Source organism: Pteropus vampyrus, unplaced genomic scaffold (assembly GCF_000151845.1).
Source record: "Pteropus vampyrus isolate Shadow unplaced genomic scaffold, Pvam_2.0 Scaffold15, whole genome shotgun sequence".
Classification (NCBI taxonomy): domain Eukaryota; kingdom Metazoa; phylum Chordata; class Mammalia; order Chiroptera; family Pteropodidae; genus Pteropus; species Pteropus vampyrus.
The window spans coordinates 11,392,773-11,410,521 of record NW_011888796.1 but is presented as its reverse complement, the minus strand read 5'-3'; the positions used below and the strand labels follow the sequence as shown (position 1 = coordinate 11,410,521).

The following is a 17,749-nucleotide window of genomic DNA, read 5'->3' as shown; positions in this document are numbered from 1 at the left end:
CATATCCCACTAGTATCCGAATGTTTAAACAAGGGATTTCTTATCTAACAAAATAAATACCAAAAGTTGTAGCAAGAAAGTTTTTTTTTTTAAGTACAGGCTGTAATCATAGATTGACCTTTCTCATGATTTTGTTATTACAACCAAATACAATTTAAAAAGCACAGTATTCTATTAAAATTTAGGAAGTCACTGAAATTGACATGACCAAATCTTATATTAGCTTTCTCCCAATATACATAAATGTTCAGCTTATTCATGAATACTTATGAAAATGGAGGGAAAATACTGGCATGGAATTATCAAATCCTTTAATAATGAATTGAATTTTCAAAGTGTATGCATTTCTCAATTTCCATTGCAAGTGCTAGTTAAGCCTTCCACATTTAAATAATGCTTGACTAAACTACTTTAATACCAAGTGTAAGGCAAACATCAATTATTCCATAACAGAGAAACATGGTACTACTCAAATATAATTGTCCAATTAAGTTTAATAATATGTAATTTCCAACATTCTTGGAAAGTATCTTCTGTGCCTAACCTGTGGGATACTCCCTCAAAACAATAGGTGAGGGGAGACAGAGACAATCTAGAGTCCTGGTCATACTCAAGCCAGACTTAACGAGTTAGCTGCTGAAATTCAATTAACACAGATTCAACCATTATCCATAAACTACACAAAGAAACATTTGAGACGGTTTTTATTAAATATACAAAAGCAAAATAAATCAAGCAAACTCTAAGACGGCAGGACTACTTAGGGCATTTTCTTTGGACAGTGGTACAGCACCATTAACTTAGATTTTAATAAACCATGAACACAGATGGCTAACTACACTCTGCGTTTTCCTTAGTAGTTTCAGGGTCTATCCTGTCACCAATCTATTAAAATTTTCTTCTTCAGAATACATGAACACAGTAATCGAAGAAATGTAAATGTTTAAAAAAAGCATTGTGCAACAAAAACTTACTCTTTTCCATTTCAAGACATTCAATACATCTTCACTTCCACAATGTATATTAATGTAGAATAAAATCTTCACTCTGATCCCTTCACCAATTATTCACCTTATATAGTTAATACTATTTTCCACACCAAGCAGAAGCATCAGCAAAACTGTTCACTCCTTTTAGACATTTAGCTTCAGAATGCTCAATTTTAACCAAAATAAAATTGTGCTAAGAAAGTTATTCAACATATCCAGAAATACATTTTTTTCCTCTTGGCATCACCCTGGAATATTAGTTCAAAACCATCTTCTGAGCTATATTATTAATACCAGAGATCCATTAGTTAAAAACCATCTTCTAAGCTATACTGGTACCAGAGATTTATTAGCTGCTGGTCTGACTGCAGATCAATGACTGGTTTAAGCAAAAGAGCTTAAGTTAGTAGTTATTTGAGACTAACATTATTAGGTTCCCCAAAAGGAAGAATATGAGTACTTTAGTGAACAATGCTAGACACAGTATCAATTTTTATCTTTCCTCTTTGAAAAGAATGTTTTAAAATATTTTTGCTGTCAGAATTTGATTTACAATTATATTGTACAATTGATTATTGAGAAATGCACATTCATGAGCATTAAATTGTATTAAAAAGTAAACTATATACTTTTAAATACAGATCGTTATGTGAATGGGCTCAGTTATCACAATGCTATGATGTAGCCACGCCAAAAATGAAAGCCCATCCCCCTGCAGAGTATGAAAGATACACAAGTCATTATTTGCACCACACATTAACACTGATCATAAACATAACTAGAGGAAAAGAGAAATGTTGTACCAGGGAAAATATCTGCTACTTTCAAAGTATATCTACATCTCTATTTGCTTCCTAGGCAAATATCTGACATTTTCAAAATATGTTGATTTGAGGAGCAGAGAAGAGCTCTTAAGAGAACTATTAGTTTGGTCCTCAAGCTGAAAAATACTGAAAGGCTTGAAAAGAGACACATTGCAAACTGCCATGTACTTTGTTGTTTTGTGAAAGGCCATTATTATCTGGGTATCTGAACTTGACTGGTAGGTCTGGCAGTTCACGGTATAATGCATGAGGTTTTCTAAAATGCTTTAGTAGTACCTAATACATGTCAAAAGTGGATTTCTGATCATTTCCTATCAACTCCTCCCCACCTTCTCATGGAAAATAATTCAAATTTCAAACAAATTAAAAATCTGTCTATAGCCTGGGACCCAACTCTCCTCCACCCTGGGGTAGAGGGTAGGGAAATCAGCTAAGCACTATGAAAATCATCAAACATTATTAATAAAATTCAGATATCAGCATTCAAATAAATTTCTACCCCTATACCTCCTTAGTACTAAGGGGACATATTGCCATTATATAGTATTATGACTCAAGAGAATAACTTCTAAATAGACTACACTTGTTATATAAGATTTTTAACTCAGAAGAATCTACAGTAGTCATAGCAACAAAGAATTGTTAGTATAAATATAAACCACAGTGTGTTACACTAATGGTTTCTGAGAGTTGGAAAGCTTTTAAAGATAAATCAAAGCATATGACAACAATACTAATTGTAACAAGGAAAAGGAGTACCTAAATAAACAGCTGTTGCTGCACAGGGAGAAGCAGTTTAATATAAACTGGGAAGGATTACAAATCTAGGCTAACTATGCCTCAGCTGGACCTGCAGAAATAACATAAGTCTACAGCTACCCAAAAATATTAATGAGGGGAACAAATTAAATTCGGAGCAAGGAAGAGTTAATGGGATATTGTCAAATGTACTTTGTTTCTTTCTCTTGGTAAGGGATTTAATTTCATAAAACATTAGAAAAGGTAAAGATGGGTAGATATTATGAGGCCATCAAGGTACTCAATCTTCTAAAAACTTACATGCCTAAGAATTAACAACCTACCACCAAGATGGGTGAACCTCACTGTCGATCACCTTTGAGGAATCAGCTAAGGACTATAAATCTAAATTCTGAAGCATGAGAAGGCAGCTTCCACAAATTGCAACCAATAAATCTTGCATTAATTCTGGAGAATATTCTGGAATAGATTATTAAAAGGATGTTTTTTAAAACTTAGAAAGGAATGTTTGCTAAGACAGCAAGGGCTTGTGAAAATACTGACAGGAATACGAAAGTAACAGCCCCAGGGAACTTATCTGGAGGACAGAAGACTTGGCCAGGTCTTTCATGATCAAAAATACTTGTGAACAAGAAAGAATAATAATAAGTGGGTGCTGACATAATTAGGTGGATCAGAAACTGAATCACTGCTCATACTCAAAGCATGAATATTCACTGCCTAGCAAGTGCTCAATAAATAATTTACTGCAACAACAGACCAAAGGTCAGATCCCTCAAGGCATTCTCCAGACTAGCAAAAACAAGGTCTTCAAAGCTTCTCTCATTATGAAATAAGACACTCTTCAATCTTATGGTAGATCTATTCTCTTCAACGTACTCAACTCCATTACCCAATCGCAAAACGGTAACAGCTACTCTCCCAAAGGTGGGGAAGCATTTTTTCACTAATAGAAAGTAAAACAGCATCTAATTCGAGGGCTTCTTAGACTGCCACAAAGACATCCATAAACTCCCTTGATCATTATGTGGAATTTCTATATATTGGTTTTCTTTCATCCTTTAAGGAATTCTGAACCATGTGCACTATTTTCAACTGCCTTAACTTCCCCAACCCAAATAAAGCACAAAAACGCTTATAAAAACATGCAAGCCATAATTTACCTGCCTTACAAGAAGTAGCAAAAACTCAAATTTATAAGTCATTTTACCTTAAAATCTGCTGTTTCAAAAAGGAAAAAAAATTAAAACATTTTAAGTGCCACAATAATTTTTTAAATTGGTAAGAAAAATGATGATGCAGCACCATCAATGGTTATAAATTTTGTCAAGTGACAATAAAATGTAATGTGCTTAACCATTTAAAAATCTTCCTTTTTAAATCCAGACATGGTATTTAAAAAAACAAAAAACAAAAAAAAAACTCATCTAGTATTTTTTTCAAATTGAGTTATATGTCTTTATTATGGATTAAGCAAGTTTATGAAATAGCTATTTGTAATCTTTAAAATAATGCACTGAAAATTAGTCTTAATTTCAGAGTTTTATTGTATTGCACTAAAGGAACAGCAGGATGGTTATACAATTTTCTCTCATTCAGTTTTGTAAATCTAAAGTACTTGCAAATTCTTAAGAATACCTTTACCACCAGATTAGAACAGTAAGTAGAATAACCAATTTCTTAATAACGTCTTACAAATTAAAACACATTTAAAATAGCTTTAAATGCATTCTTCATAATTCAGCATGTTTTTATATCATGTTCATTTATGCTTAAGAATTAAAGCAAGTATATTACTCTGATGGAAATATGGGAAATCTTTCATTCATGCAATATGCAGGGATAATACTCAAGTCAAAGGAAAAATCCCACCCTTACTTTTTTAATGTATCCATATTTAATCACCTACATGATAGATGAGGAAACCCATGAAGTTTCCCACATATCAGATATATATTTTCAGTTCATCAGAAGCACCTGATATCTACAGCTAATTTATAATTAGATGGCATTTCAATAAAACCAAAATGAGCCCTACATGTTCCTATAAACAAAAGCTTCCAATGGACTAAGGACAGTCTATAATTAATGCAATCATTCAAGGGACTATGGCTGTTCCTTAAGGAGTGCAAGTTCAAACCTGTCAATACCAGAGGTAATCATTTTATATTAATTTAAACATAATTCCATTTAAATTCTTTATCCGAGGATAACATATGAAAAGTCTTTCCACAAGCAAAAAATGTGGAAACATTTAAAAAATAAGGAGTCAATTTTTAAAGTAACTGATCAGATTCCATAGGCTACTCTTGGAAACAGGATCTTGCTGGATAGAATCTCTTCATTTGGTGGCTTTTCGCATGCACTTAACTGGACCAATTCTTCTGTGTGTTGTCCTAAGAACTCACCAAAACATAGATCATGCTGAAAAGAAGAAAAAGGCTGTTAATTCAAACATTCCTAATTATAAAAGCTAAGAGCACCAAAAAGGTGAGTCTGCTTTATATAGCAAATGAGTTTCTAGTATCACATCATCACACAAAATAAAAAGACCAGTGACAAGTTCACAATATGGTTTTAATTTGCATTTATGGACTTTTGCCTACGGTAGGACTTGGCTCAGTGCAAATGCTACACTTGTCCCCTATTACCTTTCCAATTTTAGCAAGTAGAACAGCACAGCTGAAAGCTTAATGGGGGATCAGAGTTTAGAGGAAAAAGCCAAAACAGTGCATTGCTCTGAAGTTGGGTCTAATAATAGGGGCAAGCATGTCCGGAGGGCTCACTTCATGCCAGGCCCAGTTAGGTCTTTTATATATGACCTCGCTGAATCCTCTAAGCAGCCCAAGGAGGTGAGGATTATTATCATCCCCATTTTACAGATAGGAATGGTCAATTAAGGAACCTTCCCATTAGAGAAAAGCTCCAGGCAACAGCAATAGGGTTAAAAAAAGGGGACAAACAAGCAAAATAACCATTTGATTTAGGTTTAAGGAATGCCAGAAAATTCTATAGAAAGATGTGGGAAAGTGTAGTTCAAAAATGTATCTCTACATGGAAATACAAAGCAAGAAAGTAAGAAAACCCAATAGACAATTTAAAACAAACGAATGCCTAAGTGCCACCATCTCCTGATGAACATTTTCCCACAACTGCACATCTCCAAATTTATCATTTATCCAATCATTCGTCTTTTTTTTCTGTCAACAAGTATGTTTTAAGTGCCTACTATATGCCAGCACTGTTCCAGACATGGGTTACAGAAACTTAAAAATGAAAACAGGAATTAGAATGACACGTGGAATTTCACTTTTCAGAACATATTCACTATCTTTGTTTCATATATCAATAACATCTGTAGATACACTAAAGGATACTCATATTCAGTTATAACCTCAAAAAGCATAAAAAATAATGTTTTCCTAAATTCCAGTCTAGCACCTCACACATACTTTTCTATCATGGAAATTTATATGATGTAAAGAGAACTATGAATATAAACCTACCATCTAATAATTAGCAAGTTTTCAAGTAACGACTAGAGGGAATGGAAGCTAATTATTATAATGATTTCATCTCATACAGTTAATTTCCTTCATATTTTGAAAATCAGGTGGAAAGCCCTCTCTGGTTGAATATATATCAATAAAAGATGAAAAAAGTGTATTTGTTTAGCTTCAAGAAAAATTGTAATTCCACACCTTACAGAGTTCTTTTTTAGTTTTAATAAGTAGCCATTTTATCTCACCTACAGTACACTTAGAGGAGTAGGTTCTCAAGTAGGGCCAATTTTGCCCCACAGGAGACATTTTTGGTTATTATGACAGGGAGAAGGGGTGCTACTGGCATCTAGTGGGTAGAGGCCATGGATGCTGTTCTAAATATCTTACAATGCACAGGACAGTTACCTACAAGATTTATCCAGCCCAAAATGTCAACATTGCTGAGGTTGAGAAACCCTGGCCTAGAAGAATGACGAGTCCATCACGGTAGAAAAGGAGAAAAATCAACAATTGTACTATCCTGTTTCTTTCATTCATCCCATTCGGATCAAGCAAACCAGGAGATAAAGGGCAGAGCACATAGTTTATGAAGAATGATAAAAGAAAAACTAAACACAATCTGGAGACTGAAGTAAGCAAACTTTGCAAACTCACCAAGCCACATCTTCCCAATATCATCACTCTGCCATAAGAATGAGGACTGCCCTTCACTCACTGAATGAGTCTGAAAACTTAGGAAGCAGAATCCTTGCCCAAACTATCTGTCCCTGACAGCATGCTAGTTGGATGTTTTGCTAAGTACCAGTGTATTCCTAGTCAATGTGCATGAATTCGCTGGTGTGCACTATGTCATTACCAGTTACCACCATTCAAGACACTGAGTTATTCTTCAAGTGGATTCCAAGGTGTTAAAACCATAATGCCTGCAAATTTTTTAGGTGGCAAAGTAAAATCATATTTTAATTTTATTTTTTAAACTTACCCATATAGGTAGTAAAAAAATGCTAGAAGATAAAAAGCTAATTTGCACCACCCTTCTTTCTGACAATATGCTAAAATATCTGCATTCATGATGGTTGTAGGGTCATAGAGTCCTGGTCCACTCATCACTGGTCTACTCATATACCTGTAATAAAAACAGTCTATTAGTCACTCAGAAAGGGAGCAAACTTTTGAGAGGGGAAGGAGGGCTTTTCCTAATATTTGCTATGATGAGAGGTGGTCCACATAGAGAATCATACTTTTAATTACAGACTGGATTCTTTCCTTTTATCATCTTAATTTTAAAACTAGAGCCCCTAAATGAGCAGAACAGGACAGCTAAACAAGTCATATCTGATCTCCTCTATACTTTATCGGAAATCTAACAGGAATAACTATAAAAAGAAAATAAGACTTTAACATAATTTTAGACTTACAGAAAAGGTACAAGAATACTTCACCCAGATGTTCCAAATGTTCACCTTTAACGCACTTGCTTTATCCTTCTTTTTTCTCATTCTATCTCTAATCATACATACATTTCTTTAACCATTCCAGAGTCAGCTATGGTTGTGATACCAGTTATACACCTAAACACTTCCTCAGTATATAGATCCTAAAATCAAGGGCAATGAGATTTTTACATGCCTATTTAAAACAAAAAACTATACAGATAAGACAGAACTTTTAGAAGTTATGAAATATGAATATCTTTTAAAGTAGCCAAATTTAAAGTCATAAAGTAAACATGGAGAAAGAAGTTAGGTACACATTATACATATAGATTTACATCAAGTTCAAAGACAGGCAAAATTAAACTAAGTTTTTAGAGGTCAATGGTTCTCCTTGGGATGGGGCACAAGGGAATCTTCTGCAGGGCAGGAGATCGTATGTCTCAATCTGGGTGGTGATTTGACGGGTGTATATGTATGGACAAATTCATTGAGCTGTATACTTTATAGACTTATACACATTATTATATGTAAGTTATACCTCATTTTTTAAAAAACTTCTTTAAAGAGTAAGCTCCGTAAGAGGTTATTAAAACAGTTATTTGTTCATCTACTTGATTTTTAAAATAAATGCCAACTAATTTTCAGTTTTCATTTCAGTGACTAACATGTAAGAAAACCATATCGACCATAGTACAATTAAAATTTAATTAAGAAAAATATTAGAAGTATATCTAAATATTACCTCCAAATATGATATGCCAAGAGGGGCATATTGAGACCCAGTGTAAGCCACTCTGCTGCACAAAGAAACATGACACAGAAGAAAGCATGGATGAGGTACTCTGGAAGTACGAGCTGGAAGAAAAATACAAGTCGGTCATCAAAATGCCTGGGCATTAAGTCAAATGCTAATTTGGAAAGCAGGTGGCAACCAAGTTTCCATAGTGAAAAATCACTGTTTTCAAAGAATCAAAGATAAAGGCGCTACTGAGTTTTATTCCTATATTTACCTTTTTACCGAAAGCAAGATTACAAGCAAACTGACCAGAAGATATAGCTTGCACTAAAAGAATTAAGATAAAACTTAAAATTTAAAACTCAAATTCTTATAGCAACAGATTATATTATACAAAGTTACCACCCAGATTGTTCAAACACAGTTCTTTGCTAATCAATTGGAGTGCTTTTTTCTTTCCACCATTCAACAATGATAAAAATACAAAAATGAGATATCTGATCACATGCAACATGATATAACAAAAATCCACACACACACAAAAACACTCTCCTATAGAAGTTTATACATTAGTGTTTTTAAGTCTTTAACATAAACCAGGAAAGCTACATATACACTATTTAGCAACCCACATCACATTTAGCACAAAAGTAATTTTTCAATGGAAAGCCAACAGCCAATAATCTCAGCACAGTCAGGGAGGAAAGAATGTTAATATGCACTAATGCAAACGATGTGCTTTCTGCAATGTAGGAGGGAACAGACTGAGTTCTGACCCATGAAATTGGAATTTTCCCCAGTTCCTGAGCTTCCATTCTTACATGGCCTTCCTGTTTCTTTAAGCCGGCTTTCCAATGAAATGCTACAGACAGGGCAGATCTGTAGAAGCTCAGAACTCAAGAACAAAATAAATCATTTGATAGTAGGTAGTATTAAGTGAGGAAAATTAATTCAAGCAAAATGCTTTTTATAAAATGAACAGGAGTTAATGCTTTATTTTAAATTATCTTTCTTATTCTTAAGGTTTCAGCCTAATGACTTTGTTCAATAGAAATACCAACATCTTTCATTACAAGTTTCAGCTAAAGGACTTCCTACAAGTCACAGCTGCAAAGTCAGTTTCCCAAAAGTCTGCATCATACCCAATTAAAATTACATGAATCCTCAACATAATCAGATCTTTCCTGAGGGGAAACCATAGCTGTAGAAACATTATAGTTACACTCCATATTCAAGCCCGTTTTCTAATACTCTCAAATTACTTTTTCCAATTTAAAGGTATAGAGAGAAGTCCTTAATGAATACTATTTTAAATGAAATCCCAGTAAAACCAACTAATCTATACTACTAACCAGATATTTTCTACAAACTTAAGCACTATACTAACAAACGATAAACTCTGCATATATTTATGAAGTTGTAACTAACATGAACCTTTAAGCCAACATTTATTTAACATCACAGTTAAACACCTACACTAAATAAGAAAATGTCCATAGGAAACCTCTGAAACTCAGTGACTACAACCAGGACAAATCAAGAAAAATAGACATTAGGATTTCCATTAGGGCTGCTGTTCACAATCCTATTTTAAATTATGAACTTTTTCTTTAAAAAATAATAAGCCTATTTCAGCCCTCTGAAAGCCAACTGATATCTCATAATATAAATTATTACCCAAATTTTCATCCTATACTTACAAGCTGAGGTATGGGGAGAGAATGATTTGAAAGCATGATCTCCATTGCCTTAAACAATATACTTTACTAAGAGTGAAAATAAAGATAATCCACAACTCTACCAGTTCTAATATGAAACAAATACCATGCTCTCGCTTCTCAAAAATAGGTCCAGAACTTTTTATTACATACCTCTTATAAAAACCAGTCCTCTCTAATCATTCCAATCTATTAATAATGAAATTTTCCCCATTAAGTGGTACAAAAATTATCCTATTTAGGAATCAACATTTACACAAAAACTAGTATCCAGAAAAAATACAGCTGAAATGAGTAGTTAAACATGCAAATCATAATATTCTCTAATTAAGGTTCACATTTTTTAAAATAATATTTGTCTTCCCCCATACTTTGGCAGAACTGTCAAAACAAATTTTTAATAGGGAAAACTGTCAGATGCACTGCTATTAGGCCAATTATCAGCACCCTATCCAAAACACAACTTATGATTGTATAAAAACTTCCTTCCAACCTTCTGTAGCATTAGGATGTCCCAAGCATGTCTCTTCTTAGTGAGAATTTCTTTCCATTAAGAAAAGGCAGAAATCACACATTAAATGTTAAAATGAAATTAGTCCCTCTTAAATTCATAGTAAATTTGGAAAACTACAAGAGTTTGAGCTTAAAAATCAGGCTACCTGGGTTCAAATTCTAGCTCTACTCTAGCTGTGTGACTTTGGGCTAAGTACTTTAGTATCGCTAAACCTCAGTTTACCCTCCTATTCATGAAAATAACACTATACCTACTTCAGGATTGTCATGAGAACTGAATGAAAAAAACAAAAAACTAGATAAAGATGCTTGGCACAGAGCCTGGAACCCAGGAAAACCCTCATCTGATTTTAGCTAATACTATCCTCATCATCCGGCTTTTGTAGTAATGAAAAGCCAAAGAAGATAGAATACGATTATTAAACAGATGTCAAAAGAAGAAATTTCAGCTTGTAAATTTCTTGGTAACAATTAGTTTCAAAAGTAAGTTAACATGTTTTCCAATGAACTTTCCAAGGAGAAGGCAGATTCATCTTATTTTGTTTCATAACAGCAGAGAAACAGCTAGGAAGTTAATACTTTTAAATGGACCTACATCAAGTCTTACTGTAACAGCTCTTTAAAGACAAACTAGAAATCTATTCTACCATTCATATTTATCTAGGAAACAATAATAAAGTAGCAAACTAACTTTATAGACGCTTTTCCAAATAAAATCTCTCTAGCATGCTAGTGCATTATGGTTTTAGACAATTAAAGTCTACACAAGTTCTCATCATTATTTTTAAAATGAATTATTGTACTTTACTTCCTGAAAACCTATCCACTGCTTTCTTACAAACAACCTTTCGGTTTCTGACCAATTACATAAAATCAAACCTACAGACTAAAGGAGAATCTTTCTAAATGAGAAAACTAAATGAAGTCAAAAATATATATAGAACCCCTACACACAATGGAGTCACATTATAATTAAATCCATCAGAGCTCAATGTAAGACAAGTCTGTTTTAGAAATTTAGAGAGGATATATATTAGAAATAACTATTTAGACATTCGTATACAAATTGTTATCTACAAAATTCAGAGAGCATGGAAGTCCAGAGGTCAGCATTACACAGGATTCCAGATCCTAAGAACAATTATCCAACTTAAAAGGTTCTGAAAAAACATCAGCTGAAAAAGTGAATTAATTCCATAATGGACATAACCAAAGTTTAAATTAGATAGGGTACTAAAGACTCCACTTGCAGACTATCTCAAAGTAAGTCACAACAGGAGAATAAATCTTGTCTATTAAAGTCATTTTATGTTAACCAACTGCCAAACAATGCACTAAATAATTTAATATAGAAGTGCCTATGAATATAACATATTTTTAATGCATAAGCATTTAACAGCTTTCCCTACTTGACTGGGCCAGCAAGCAAACATTTGCATAAAATATGAAATTTCAAGAAATCATAAACCTCAACAGGCATATGAACAAGCACAGTGAACAGAACATTTTACAGATACAAATGCCCTAACCCTCCCCATGATATGAATGTAGCATTAAAACATTAAACTAAAAAGCAGTACACACCTTTAATGCAATTTTGACTCTTTTAATCTTTTTGACTTTTTCAACTGTCTTTGGCCGACAATGTAAAAAGCAGATTGGAAGATTGTTAGTATGACAGCTGACAAGATCACCAGTAGATTAATAATAGTCAGAACAGTCAAGCAGGACAGGAAAAAGAATATATTTTTTAATTCTGCCTACTTCGAAAAGTACAAATATATCATGCTACTGAGAATATTGGCCGTTTTCAAAACATCAAGTTAAAAGCAAAAACGGTTTAAAAAATCTAAAGAAAAATCCAATATAACTTACAGGATTCAGGGTATTACACTGGTCTATAGGATTCTTGTAATCAGTCTTCAGCTCATCAAATGCTATAATCTAAAGTAAAATTAAAATAGTTAGGACCTCTCACTTTAATAAAAAGCAGCAACAAACTGACCCCCTCATTGAATAATTGAATGAAGTTAATAAAACAAAAGCAAAAGTGTACCAACATTACAAGTACCAATTTAAATTCAATATGTGCTAATATGTAACTAGAAACAGATATAAGAACTGAAAACACTTTTATATTATCACTTAAATGATCTGATACCACTGTGATCAATATCTTCAATTTTCAACTTTTTCAATGCTGCTATCAAGTTACTTTTTCAACTTAAAATCTTTCCCCACCCACGACTATTTCTCAAAATTCCTCTTTATCTTAAAAAAACCCTCTTCCTACGTCAACTCCTCTCTGTAGGTTTCCCTCACTCCCTTGAACAGAAATAAGTGCCTATCTACCCAATCTCCACACACAGGGCTTTATAATGCTGCCAATATGGCATTTCTCACAAGGGAGCAGAGTATTTATATATAGGTTTGTGTCCCCCCACCAGACTGTGCCCGCAGGGTGAAGTGTTTTTAAGCATCTATGCATGCCCCTCCCTTGTCACAGTGTTCAGTGGGACATTACAGATGGACTCACATGCTTCAATTTGTTCCCATTTGTGCCCAAACACATACATTCCAAAATCCTGCTTCAATCTGGAAATGCAAGAAATTATCTCAGAATAGAGAAACACTAGGGATTATTCAACTTCATGGCCAGGACCGCTACAGTAGGGCAGTTTCTACACAGGACAAAAAGCCCCAACTGGGGGTCCTAGCCAGCCCATGTTCTTGCTGCCAAGCACCCTGGCATGGGCTCTGCACCAGGCTCTGTACCCAAGGGCTGGCAGTTCAGGAGTCAGGATTCTTGTGCCCCAAGCGGCACCTTGTTCCAATTCACCAAAGGCACCAAATAGACAAGAGCAGAGCTCTGTTCAAGGCCACTATAAAAGTTATCAGTCTTTCCTCCTTTTGTGTCCTATGTATATTCCTACTGCATGCGGGTCAATTTCATCTGGTCACCAAGCTGAAGACTGAACAAGGGTAAGCCCGGGTAAGGCCAGATTCTCACAGCCTGATGAGTGAAAGTTATAAATGTGATAAGGGGGAAAAGATCGCATCCACTTAAAATACCTGGCAAAAATGCTTTTTGTTCAGACTCTGGAGAAATGTTACTTTAACATTTAGGGTCACTAAACACAGAACTTCAAAGTTGAAATGTACTAAAAAATCAAAATAGGGGCAATGCACCACTTTGTGGCATTAAGTCAGGTGTCAAAGTAAGAGCCAAAGGCACCAAGTTTATGGGGGAGCTATTTTAATTGCTGCCACTGGTACTCAACCTGCCCTCCCTCTGGTGGGTTACAAATAGTATTTTTATCTGAGTGAGTGTTACTCCATGGAGTCATATATTTCTAGCTTTTAACATGTTGGTTTATTTCCCTGTTGAAGTACTTAGCTCCATAAAAAGATAATTTTTTTAATTTCTAGAATTTTATAAAATTTACCCACCTGACCTAATAAAAATTCTAACTAAAATAGGAACAGAAAGAAAATAATTAAACATTAAAATGTAAACTCCATGAGAGCAAAGATTTTTGCTATGTTCACTGCCAGGCCTACAATAGTGCCTGGCACATACTTAAGTATTCAAACAATATTTACTCAATATAAAAAGAGAAAAGAGAAAACAATAGCTCTATGCTTTAAAAAAGCACGCAACTCACCAAAAGGCATTTTTCCTTTGCTAATGAACCCTGACACAAAGAAATGTTAAAAATATAAATGTACAATTAGAAGAGACTAATTTCTGATTACTTATGAACATTATGAGTCAATTACCTGATATCAGTTGTAATATATCCCCAACTCATTTGGGTAATAAAGTTCAAGACAAGTACCATGACTGCAAATTACCTGCCTATAACAAGATCCAATTTAATAACAGAGCGCAGAACTTAGGTTTTAAAACTAATCTTTTTTTGATCGAACATTTTCTTCAAATGATTTCAGAGGAACTTTAATTGAGTATGTAGCTGAATGGGTTTCTGTTTGAGCGCTGTAAGGTAGTTTTCAAAACTCTTCTGAAAAGATTCTTAAACTAGCAGTACTTAAATCTTTTGCAACAATGCATCTGGACAAAGATGTTCACAAAATTTTCCACAGAAGTGCAAAAAAATAAAACAGATATATCCCTAAAGATACCACACTGCACAATTCAGAAACCTTCAAATTTGATGCACATTTTTAGGGAATGACTTCTGCATTTTTAGCTTTCAAATAAATCTGTGCTCCAACTCTATTCTCCACAGAGCATCGATCACATGAATTAAGACTAAACTAACAGATGTAACCATGAACATAAAAAACATCCTCCAAACAACAATTAATGTTAACAGGATTTTAATTTATGCTTGAAATTTCCAAATGAGTGTTCTGACAGATACTAAAACTAACTATGAAAATAAACTAACGGTTATTTAGTTGATAGAAAAATTAAAACTGTTTATTTAGAATTTTTAATTTGTTCCCAAAGGATGCATAATCCTCTGAACTAATAAGAAATCCCTAAGGATCAAAGCTCTTCACTAATCTATGGAGTACACTATTTTTTTTTTTTAATTCTCTAATAGGACTTAAAATTATCTACCTCACCCAGATAGATTCATTTCAAAACTAAAACTAAATTGCCCATTTTTTAAAAGTGCAGTTCAGATTTTCCTTAAACTAAACATAACCTGGTTCAAAATGTAAAAAGGCCATCCACAGCTCTAAGAAGTCTTACCACCTCAGAAAACAAACCACACCCATCAAGCGGGAAGCCACTTAAATCCACATCTACAGATGGAAGGGAACCACACATTTCAGTTTCAGCGGGGGCTAAGATGGAGCTAGTATGCACCCCAAATTATCTTTCATTGTTCTTCCACCAGAGAAGAGCCTACCATGCTCTTCAAGTTATCAATTTCTACAGATGAAAATTTTGAGGGAGCAATTGTTTAACAGCCTATTCCCCACTACAAAACCAGTTATGTTCTAAAATAATTATAAACAAATTATTAGCAAAAGGGAATAGATTTGTGATACCACTCTAGAGATTTGTTAAGATTTTTTTTTTTTTGCATAAGACACAGATGCCTTTTAAATGACTCTGTCCCTCTATGTGCACAAATCCTTGTTAGCGGCATAAAACCTGACTTAAAATTTACATGAGAGTGAACATACCCAATCATTCAAATTACTAGACTACAAGGGGAGGGAGAGCAGGCAGAAGCAAATATAAGATAAATTTTTAATGAATGCTCATTTCCAGAAGGCTGCTTCTAATTTTGTGTTAGATTAACAGGACTCCTTAAAAATCTCCTGTAGAACTATATCACAGGAAACGAACTTGTTCCTTCCTGGGACCAGTAAGGATGTGCTTCTAACATGCAGCATGGTGTTAGTAAAAGAAAAAAGAAAAGAAAAAAAAAATGCCCCAGAGAAGCTCAGGTTTTTGAGGATTTTAAAAACACACAGGTGGCTAGAAAGACTTTTTTGAGAAACGCTAGAGGCCAAAGTATGATTTAGGGGGAAAGTTCGAATTTGCGGTCAACAAAGTAATCAATCCAATCTGCATCACAGTTCACAAGTATACGAGAATCCGAAAAAAAAGTGATTCCACTTGAACACCCAACAAGTGCTGGGAAAGTATTTGGAAATTCGTCTAAAGTTATAACTATCTCATTTGGGTTATACCCCTGAGGAATCCTGAAAAGAATGGCAATGCATATTAAATAACAATCTGGAAAACTTCATTTCCGCTAAGTACACAGCTGCCTCTCTGCGCCTTGACATCCTCCCGCGGGTGTGGGGATGCGGGACTGCGGGCCGGGCTGCGGGCCGGGCTGCGGGCCGGGCCACGGTCCGCGCCAGCGAAGCGCTGTCCCACAGGGCCGGTCAGGACCTCGGCCGCCCCACCCGGCGGGGAAGCAGCATTGGCGGGCGCGGCCTCCGCCGGGGCACAGAGGGCGCATCCATCCCGACACCGCACGCCTCTGCTCCTCGGCGATCCGCAGCCCCCGGCAGGCGGACGGAGGGCACCGACCTCTCGCCGCGCGGCCAGCACCGCCCCTGCCCCGCCCCATCCCCCGGCGCGGACCTCCGTGGCCGTCGCCACCCCGATCGCGGGCCAGGAGCGAGAGGAGGCTACGCCACTGCCTCGCCCACCCTCCCCCGGTGCCGGCTACTCACGTGCCAGATGGCGAAGAAGATGAGGGCGGCGGTGAGCAGCAGCGCCAGCATGTAGCAGAAGGCCGCGAATGTGAACGCCATGGCCGGGGAGGAGAAGGGAGCAGCGCCGGTGCCAGCGGAGAAACGCGGCGCAGGGCCCTCTGGGTAAAACCATTCACTTCCCCCGGCCACAGCCTACACCGACGCCGCAGCTGCCGCCGCCGCCGCCGCCGCCGCCGCGCCGCCCGCCCTCCCTCACAGCGCGCCTGCGCTGTGGCCCAGGTGCGTCGGCGCCCTCTGATGGCAGGAGTATGCATAGCACTACATTGTCCGCACAGCAGATTTTTTTCCTTCCTTCCCTTGTTAATTCTTTGAACGAATATTTATTGAATGAGTGCCTAGTATGTTCCAGGTGCTGTGCTTCTCCTCCGAGATACAAAGATGAGTAATTTAATACTTGCATTGAAAGAAGTCAGTATAGTGCCGGAAACAAACCTAAAAAAATCATTACCGTATTGTATCCCTGTTAACGGAAGTCTGCGGAATGTTATGAAAGGTCAGAGAAGGGCACGCAGCCCGCCCCGGAGCGTTCAAGGCAGGATACCTGGAGTAGATGTTTCTTAAACTGAGGCTTACATGATGAGTAGAAGTTGTCCATGCAAAAAGGTGGAATTAGCAGCCCAAGGAAAAGTTTCAGCATGAGCGAAGGCAGAGAGATGAAAGAAAGAAAAAAAGAGCTGCGTTTAAAGTGAAATCACCAGCAGTTCTAAATTAGTGGAACATAGGGCAAGCCAGTGTTGAGAGTTAGAAAGGGGTTAGCCAGGGTTCACATCATAGATGTTCTTGTATGCATGGTTAAGGAGCTCAGACTTCATATTCCATAAGCCCGTTTTTCAAACTGTTTTGCTCACAATTCTAAAGATCCGTGGGTGCTTTCCCTTCTGTTTTGTGTTGTTCTGCTGTTTTGTTTTTAATGCTGGTTGTAACCCACAAAACTGATTTCACCACTTGCTAACTGATCGCTGTAGATGGAAGTGGAATTCACTGAAGGCTTTTAAGAGAGGGACATATTTAGATTTGCATTAAAGATAGCTCAAACTAGCAAATTGTATAGCGAATGG

The 17,749-nt window shown here is 36.0% G+C and overlaps 1 protein-coding gene across 1 annotated transcript; it reads right to left on the bottom strand.

Annotated features, from left to right (window-relative positions):
* Positions 1-687: 687 nt before the first annotated feature.
* CNIH1 (cornichon family AMPA receptor auxiliary protein 1) lies at positions 688-16,831 on the bottom strand. The gene is made up of 5 exons (XM_011385336.2): positions 16,650-16,831; positions 12,354-12,422; positions 8,254-8,366; positions 7,058-7,201; positions 688-4,996 (listed from the first exon to the last, which is right to left on the bottom strand). The coding sequence occupies exons 1-5, from the start codon at positions 16,728-16,730 to the stop codon at positions 4,969-4,971; spliced, it is 435 nt and encodes a 144-aa protein (XP_011383638.1). The 5' UTR covers positions 16,731-16,831; the 3' UTR covers positions 688-4,968.
* Between the last annotated feature and the right edge of the window lie 918 nt (positions 16,832-17,749).

Coding starts and splice junctions, on each gene's coding strand:
- CNIH1 (XM_011385336.2), bottom strand. CDS start 16,730: ATGGCGTTCACATTCGCGGCCTTCTGCTACATGCTGGCGCTGCTGCTC. Junction 8,367..12,353: donor AGTGTAATACCCTGAATCCT/GTAAGTTATATT, acceptor TTTTTCTTCCAG/CTCGTACTTCCAGAGTACCT. Junction 4,997..7,057: donor TTTTTTTACTACCTATATGG/GTAAGTTTAAAA, acceptor TCTTCTTTTCAG/CATGATCTATGTTTTGGTGA.